This window comes from Tupaia chinensis, unplaced genomic scaffold (assembly GCF_000334495.1).
Source record: "Tupaia chinensis unplaced genomic scaffold, TupChi_1.0 Scaffold000159_1, whole genome shotgun sequence".
Taxonomy (NCBI): Eukaryota; Metazoa; Chordata; class Mammalia; order Scandentia; family Tupaiidae; genus Tupaia; species Tupaia belangeri.
The window spans coordinates 4,111,022-4,119,553 of record NW_006159630.1 but is presented as its reverse complement, the minus strand read 5'-3'; the positions used below and the strand labels follow the sequence as shown (position 1 = coordinate 4,119,553).

General features: G+C 59.7%; 1 protein-coding gene across 1 annotated transcript in view; it reads right to left on the bottom strand.

Annotated features, from left to right (window-relative positions):
- Positions 1-3,640: 3,640 nt before the first annotated feature.
- The window catches only part of TMC6 (transmembrane channel like 6), a 33,865-nt gene continuing 28,973 nt past the window's right edge, over positions 3,641-8,532 (bottom strand). The window contains 2 exon segments of the mRNA XM_027770810.1: positions 3,641-3,924; positions 5,668-5,744. Of these exon segments, the coding sequence (XP_027626611.1) occupies positions 3,849-3,924; positions 5,668-5,744 (153 nt within the window). The 3' untranslated portion in view covers positions 3,641-3,848.

The following is an 8,532-nucleotide window of genomic DNA, read 5'->3' as shown; positions in this document are numbered from 1 at the left end:
GCATATCAGATACGTGTGCGTGTGCCCGCGTGCGTGTGTGCGTGTGTGCCCCCAGACACACGGCGTTCCATGCTGCCATTTAGCGTTGAGTTGTAGAAAAACTCCCCATGTTTTAAAATTGGGGATGAAAGAATCCGTTTGTTTGTTTTGGGTTTTTGTTGTTTTTGTTTTGTTTTTGACCATTTCTTTTGAATTTAAGATGTCTGTAACTCTGAGATTAAAAAACAAGTTTGTGGCTCTTAATGTTTTCCTCATAGAATGTGATTGTTGAAGAAAACGCACCGGAAGTTGCTTTCAAAAGTACAACGCTTTGTTGAATCTTAATAAATTGCAATTTTTTTCTTGGCTGTTCAAATTAATGTTTTTCATCTTTCAAAGGCAAATACGCATCAGTCCCCACTTTGGATGCCGAAACTAGCAGAAAGCGATGACCTGCTGTGGGTCCGACGCCTGTCTCTAGAACGCCCTGAGCGCGTACTCATGTAGTCAGTTCAGCTCAGGGTTGTGGTCTAGCTCGCCGTTTCATCATTTGCTCTGTGGTTTTGCTGTTATATTTGCATTACCGTGCCGGAGTGTGCATATGCACAGGGGTGAGACAGAGAGAACACCTCCCAGTGGGTCCTGGTCACGCTGCAATCCATTTTCCTGCAGTTCATCCCCTCAGGGCCCCAGGCCTCCAGGGTGGTGTTCAAGCCTCCTGAGCCAGGTAGGCCACCCAGCTTCCTCTGTGCAGCGCTTAGCCCTCGCCCTGGGGCAGCCTTGTGCCAGTCTTTGCGATGTTTGAGTGGCACACACAAGCTCCGAGCTGTCCTCTGCCCACGACTCTCACGATCGGTTATGTCTGACCTGGACAGCAGCGGGACGGGGCCAGGGTGTGTTCAGTCTCACCAAGGACCGGCGTGGGCGCCAAAAATGCTGGGGCAGAAGACAACAAAGATCCTGTGTTTCCTGGACGTTTTGTTCACGTATTTTTGCAAATACGCCTCAGCTGGCTTTTGCAAAGCATTTTGTACCAGCATAGTGGAACTCCCCGTGCCGACGGGTGGACCTGCAGCACTTCACCCCCAGGTGCAGGTGGCAGTCAGGGAGCCACTGGGTTGGCCGTCTCAGGTCTGGCCCTAGACACGTGCCCTGACCTCGCCAGTGTCCATGTCAGAGCTGCCGTCTCATCCATGCTCCAGATGGGCTCTGGACATGCTGGATGCCTGCGGCGAGCCCTCACTCGGTGCTGCTGGGACGAGAACGAGTTCTGTCTCCACGCCCTTGGGCAAGGTCAAAGGCAAACCGTCCCTGCCCAGGCTGGCACCTGCTGGCCCTGCCCACCTCTTCCAGAGGCTAACGGAGCGCTGGACTTGTGGCAGAAGGAAGGAAACCAGAGGAAGAACGACGCAGAATCAGGACACCCTAAACCAGCCTGAGCCCGCGCTCCACCATGGGCTGCCTGCCTGCGCGAGCACTCGCTTGGTACCAGCTGAGCCAGAGGCGCTGTGGGCGCAGACAGCATCAGGACCTGCCCAGGAGCACAAGGTTAGTGCCTGACGGAGGTCCCAGGGTGACGTAGGCTCTCGGCGGAGGTGGCACCTGCCCTGGGCTGGGAGGCCAGACTGGATTTCAGCAGCACGGGAGACAGGCTGGGTGGGGAGCCCAGTGTGAAGACCCAGTATGAAGGCTTCATGGGGCCAGAGCTAGAGGTTCCTGGGACCCACAGGCAAAAAGAAGGCTTGGCACCTGGCATCAGAGATAGAGTAGGTTTGGGGCTGCACTGTGATGTAACTGTTCTGGGAAGCCATGGGAGGATGGGGCGAGCAGCGGCACACTTGGGACGGCAGCGTGATGGAGAGGCGGCTGTCTGTCCTGGGGAGCCCTGACAGGCCTGCACCACTAAGCCAGGCATGGCCAGTGGGCAGAGGGTGGGCAAGACAGCGGGGGTTCCAATGAGGTCTCTGCAGAAGTGGCACCTTTGACGGACCAGACCGCTGGAGCCACGATGGAGACGTGCCCGTTGGTGTCGGCTGTCCCGGCCTTCCCTTGGACGGCAGCAGGTTGGACCAGTCACCGTGAAGCCACCTGACGTGGTCACGGCATGACAGTTGGGAGCTCACTGGGGCAACGGCCGCAGCCCAGCCTGACCCAGTTAGAATTCCCTGGAGACTCAGTCCAGCCGTCTGGGCGGGAGCCCCGGGCACAGGGCGCTGATCTCCCGGTGGGAGCTACCCAGGTGTCCGCCCCCGGGAGCAGAGGCCTGCGGCTTCTCGCCTCGGCTGACTGTTCTTAGAGCTTCAGCAGCGCTTCACATGTGCCAAGCTGCTCGAAGCTCGTACAGGAGCCGCGTCGTGGGCGACAGCCCCAGGAGGGGAGGGGCCAGGCCAGGAGAGGTCACAAAACATGCCAAGGTCATCTCGCTGACGAGTGACCCCAGCTGCCACCACCTCACGTGGGCTACTGCAAGGGAAATGTGGAGACACGTAAGCCGAAAGGCCAGAAGGGCCGCAGAGCCCGCAGGAGGGGGCGGAAGGGAGGGCGGCCAGGAGGAGGGGCGGCCCGCCCTCTGACGGTGGGATCCGTTCTTCGCTGGGAAACCTCAGTTTGGGCTCATCAGGCCCTCAGCTGACTGGGTGAGTCACCCCCATGGTGAAGGGGCACCTCCTCTACTGAAACCTGTGACCGTCCACACGACCACCTCTGCGACACCTGCACCCCCAGATCCGGGGCTGACTAGCTCACCAGCCACATGGCAGGCCGCGCAGTCACTCCAAAACACCCGGTGAGTGCTTTCGCTGCCACCCTAAGGAGCTCGTCCTGGCTGGGCCGCGAGGGTCATGCAGCAGGCCCAGAAGTCACACCTGAGGTCTGTGCAAGGCAGGCCTCCAGGGGAGCTGCACTGGCAGGAAGGTGTGAGGACTTCGGCCCAGGGACCCCAGGGTCCGGACTCAGAGCTGCCGCCCCTTCCACCGGCCACACTGGCTCCCAGGGATGAACCACAGGACGTCGCCCACGCCCAGTCAGTGCCTGCTGTGTGCGTAGGTCCCTAAGCACCCCTGGCATGAGGCAGCCATGACAGCCTGGGAAACCCCATCTGTGGGGGGCCTTCCACCAGCGCAGGCCCCCAGCCCTTCCACCAGGGCTGGCCCCAGGGCTGGTGTCAGCTAACGGCCTCTGGCCCAGACGTCCATAGAACACGGGAGTGTCCATGGGCCTGTTCAGGGAAGGGACGGTGCTGGCCGAGCGCAGGTCCAGCTAGGGGGTGCTGCTGGTGTCCAGTGGCATCTCCTCTCTGGTGTGGGGTCTCCCCCCCCACCGTGGGCCGCTTCAGGGTTTAAGAACAAGCTCATCCTCCCCCATGCCCAAGCCTGGGTGCCAGCTGCCCTCTGCCCAGGGGCTCCTCACCCCACTGCTCACTGGCCACTAAAATGTCCCCTCCAAACCCCCTCTGCCCCATCAGCCACTAAGCACAGCCCACTCCCTGACTTAACCACCGTGGACCCGGCCTGGGCCTGCAGCCCGTGGCACGTGCAGGCTATAAGCCTGCAATCTGGGGCTCGACCAGCAGAGGGTGCCCAGCCCCACCCCACTGACCCTCCAGCAGGGGCCGGTCCTCAGGGCAGTGGGGCAGCAGAGGCAGACTCAGGCCCCAGACAAGCCCATTTTGCAAAACCCATTTAATCAGAAAAAGAGGGTCCAGGACAGGGCAGGGCGGGGTCCCCTGGGGCAGCCCAAGCCTGCCCCCATCTGGCTCCAGCAGGAAGGGAAGCAGGGTCACTTCACTGTCCCAGTGGCTGGCTGGTCTGCAGGTTCATCGGCATCTGGGGCCATAGGGCCCTGGGAACAGGGTGACTTGGGGTGCGAGGTCAGTCTGGGAAGCCGGTCCCTGTCCCACCTGTGAACTCGGCAGCGCCTGGAGAAGCCTCCTGCGTTCCTCCAACCCTGTCAGAAAAGGAGTCAGCCAGGGCCAGCCCCTCCCAACCTGACACACTTCCAGTCCCAGACAAAAGTGGCATCCTCCGGAGGCTAAAGAAAGTTCTAGAGGGTCCAGCAAGTGGTGTAGAGGTTAAGGGTTTTAGACTCCCACATGGCCAATGGTGGTTTGAGTCCCAGACCTGGCAGCTTGGTTTCTCACTTTCTCTGTCACTCTCTGGTCAAATTTAAATAAATAAAGTTAAATAAAATAATTATTTTTAAAAAAAGAAAAGAAAGTTCTAGAGAGAAGTGAAAGATGGGCTGGAAGGAGGCCAGGTGGGGACCGCCGATGCTTGGCTGTGCCAGGGTAAGGTTACGGTTGAACGGGCGACTGCATGTAAGCATTCCGGAGTCTCAGACAGCGGCCCTCTGTGCTGGGTGTTGTCCCAGCACAGGCCCCATCACAGGCCTGGGGCCAAGGTGCACCTCTTAAGCCCCAGCTGTGAGGGCTGGGATGCCAGGCTTCCTCCACATGGGGAGACAGGCTGGGGCCTTGCAGTGTCCATGAGGCCCAGGGTACAGGGGCTGCGTGGCTCACAGTCCCCGAGGTAGCTCAGGGCCCGATGCCCATGTTCGCTTAATGGCCAAGGGGTCCTATCCCCAGGTGCTTCCAAACTGGGTGGCCAGTCCTATGGGTCTCTGTTGCCCTGAGCTGGGGTGGGGGAGCTTTGTGGGGGAGCCTTGGGTGTGGTCTCCAGGCCAGGGAAGGGTCTAGGTCCAGGAACCCTCAGAGAGGCCAGCCCCAGCCCACCCCCAACCCCAGGGAGAATAGCTGGCCCGCATGTGGGCGGATCTGCACGTTCATGTGTGTGTGTGCATGTTCATAGGTGTCTGTCCACATGCATGTGTGTGCACACACGTTCATGGGTGTCCATCCACATGCATGCACATGTGGGCACATGTTCATGGGTGTCTGTCCACATGCATGTGTGTTCATGGGTGTCCACCCATGTGTATGTATGTGTTTGTATGTTTGTGTATGTGTGTTCACGTGTGTTTATGGGTGTCTGTCCACTTGTGTGTGTTCATGTGTTTCCATCCACATGCATGCATGTTCATGGGTATCCATCCACGTGTATGTGTTTGTGGGTGTCCGTCCACATGCATGTGTGTGTGTGTGTGTGTGTTCATGGGTGTCCATCCACGTGCATGTGTATGTGTCCATGGGTGTCCGTCCACGTGCGTGTGTGTGTGTTTTTCCATGGGTGTCCGTCCACGTGCATGTGTGTGTCCATCCACATGCATGTGTGTGTGTCCATGGGTGTCCATCCACATGCATATGTGTGTGTGTGTGTCCATGGGTGTCTGTCCCCTGGGCGGCAGGTGTCAGACTGCCCACCCCCTTGCTGTCAGCGGTTACTGCAGCGCTGGCCTGTCCTGGTGGCCCTTAGAGATGGGGACACTTCTGAATTTCTCAGGGTCTTTACAGCTCAGCCACGCCCATGTCCCCAGGTTTAACCCCAGGTGATGAAAACACCATGAGACAGAAGACAGCTGAGCGACTGGTCCCGGGCTTTGCCAGGAAAGGCCCCTCGGGTGCACCTGGCCAGCGCCAGCACCCAGCTGGGCCCGCACTCCTGAGGACGGGGGAGGGGCAACACAGTTCAGAGGCGGCGGCCTGGGAGAGAGCCGGGAAGCCGCTTCCCTCCCCTCCCCACGCTGAGAGCAAGCTGCCGCTGCGAGCCCGTCATCTCCTCCGGGGCCCCTCACCTGCTCCTCTCCATCTTCTCCTTCCTCTCATAAACGGAGTGAAGCTTGTTGATTAAGAAGATTTTGTCCTCCCCCTCCTAGAGAAGCCACAACACACAGGGTGAGAAAACAGAAACCACCCATCCATTGGCCTGTCCACATGACCCATTCCAGACTACACTTCGGGGAGATTCTGAGGTGTATTTGACATCATATGCAGGAAAATGTTTTAACAAAAATGACAAGGCACCAGAGCAAAGACAAGGAAAAGCCAAGAGCTAGGAAAGAAATGACATGTGTGTACCTGAGCTTCCTAGTGGAGAAAGTGAAAAGGGAAATGTGTCCCAGCTGCAGTGAGGGCCCCAGGGTGAGCTTGACTCAGCTGAAAGTGGCCCTGCCACTTACTGCCTTGGGCAAATCAACTCTGTGACCTCAGTGTCACCACCGGTAAAAGGGGGACAATCATACAAGTCACAGGGCTCATATTAGTTTCTCATGACCGTGTGACATACTGCCCAAACTCTGTGGCTTAAGAAAAGACAAACTGGGAGCAGCAGATGGTGAGATGGTTACATCGTGGACTCCCATGGCTGGCCACGGTCTGAGTCCTAGACCGACGGCTTGGAACTCATGCCAGGTGCATGAATGTATGTGCCCAAAATCCCAACAGGAGACTAGAGGAGAAGGGGCTGGGGCGTGGCCATTCCCCCAGGGTGTGATCTCTTGCTTTCTGTCCGTCTCTCCCACATGCGCACACACTATAGCAAAAGTCTCTTTAAGGGGAAGACAATAAGAGAAATTTATCATCTTTTAGCTCTGAAGGGCAGACGTCAGATGGATATCCCTGGGCTAAAACAAGGCGTCTGGAGGGCTGGTTCCTTGTGGAGGCACCAGGGCAGTCTGCCTCCTGGCCCTCCTACCTCCAGCGGCGCCCATCCCTGGGTGCACGGCCTGGCCCCCATGCTCAGCAGCCAGCCGTGGGTGTGGCGGGCCCCTCACGTGGCATCACTCTGACCCTGACCCCCGCCTCCCTCTCCCACCTCCCTTTTCCTCCCCGTCTTCCTCCCTTCCCAGCTCTTCTCGGGTCTCAAAGGACCAGAGGTTGCACTGACCCCCAACCCCAGCTCATCCCCCATGTCAAGGTCGTCTCTATAGGGCCGTGTTCCACTCAGGATGTGAGCACCCTGGGGCCAGCACTGGGCTGACCCGGGGCTCTTTATGTAAAACATGAGGAGGAGAGAGAGGCGTTTGTTCTTTCCTTTCCGAATTTGTCAGAGGGTACATGCGCTCACCAGAGAGGAGAAAACAGCCCCTGGGGACAGTCACGCTGCACTCCCTTACCCCTTCTCCCTCCTTTCGGGAATTTGGGCACACACGCACACGTGCCAGCTAAGGCCAGGACTTGACCCTCACAATCGGCCTTGAGGGACCTGGCTCCCTTAACCACCAGGCCACAGGCTGGCCCAAAAGAGAGGCATTTTTGCCAGGACATTCTCGCCACATCAGGCTCCTCCTGCCCCAGCCTCCCGGCCAGCCGGGACTCCAGTGCACGCCACCGCACCGGCCCACTAGGACGGTCCGAGGATGGCCCCCTCACCGCTGCAGCCTCAGGCGGCTGTGCCACGCTGCCTGCCCCCCCTCCCCCGCCACGGCGGCCGCACCCAGGGCACTCTGGGTAATGCAGTGCACAAGCAGCACTTTTGCCACAGGCCCCGGAGCATGCTAACATTGAGTGGGTGTTGGCCTCACACGTGGGTCACTCCTCTTCGCGACAGAAAGCAGCAGTTGTCAGGAGCCGGACGGCCCAGGGGCACCAGCTAGGACATCTGTGAGGGGTGCGGGCTCCGCGAGCGACACCCCGTGTTGTCGGTCTCTAACCCGGTGTGGGCTGAGCTCCTGAGCCAAGCAGTCCCCCAGGCTGACACTTGAAGCCAGGCCCCCTGCAAGCCTGCCCTCCCCATGCCTCGTAATGGAAGGCGGAGCCGGGCTCTCCCACCAGAGCTACCCTGCACTCTCACCCCAACTCTCCCTGGCCCAGAGGGCCCACGTGCCACAGTGGCTTACTACAGCCGCCGCCTGACCCCGGCTATGAGCCCTGCTTCCCAGCTGTGGCCAAGAGTCACCACTTGTGAGCGGCAAGGGGACTGGTCGACGAGCTGGCATCGTCGGCCACCCAACAGAAAGTGGGAGCTGTCCCTGGGCGGAGCGGCGGCTGGCAGGCATACTCTGCCCCAGTTAGAGGGCCCCACGTGTGCTCTGCTGCCTGGCCTCCCCTCGGCTGACCCCAGCAGGCCTGGCGCTCGTACATGGAGCACATGTGGGGACAGATCGCCAAGCAGCCCGCGTGGCCAGGCATTAGTGCACGTGAGAAAAACCACAGGGGCCAAGGGCAGAGTGGCAACGGGGAGGCCATCGGGCCCTGGTAGGCGAGGTCAGGGTGCTGCAGGACTCGGCCCCATTGCTGCCGCGTACTCCAGGGAGGGCGCGAGAGGCCTGGGCAGGAGGCTGTTCCAGTCCAGTGGCAGGCAGATGAGGGCAGGCAATAGAGGCCACAGCCCAGGGCTGGGTCCCCGTGGGGCCGTCCACAGCCCCACCCTATGGCTCCCTCTCATTTCACAGCCTCAACCACTTAGTGAACCTGCTGCTTTGTTTCCGGCATCTTAACCCCGACCCTTCCACCGTGCTCCACCTCCATGACAGAGGGCCCTGAACACGGCCCGTGGCCCAGCACGGTCGGTCCCTCCTAGTCTGTTCCCAGTACCGCACCAGTTCTCACACTGTCTACACTCACGGCAGGCCACACACCTGCCTGGCCCTGGAATCACCCCACCGGAGCCCGACTGTCCCAGCCACTAACCCTGGGCAACAAGGGCCAGGGGGGCGGGC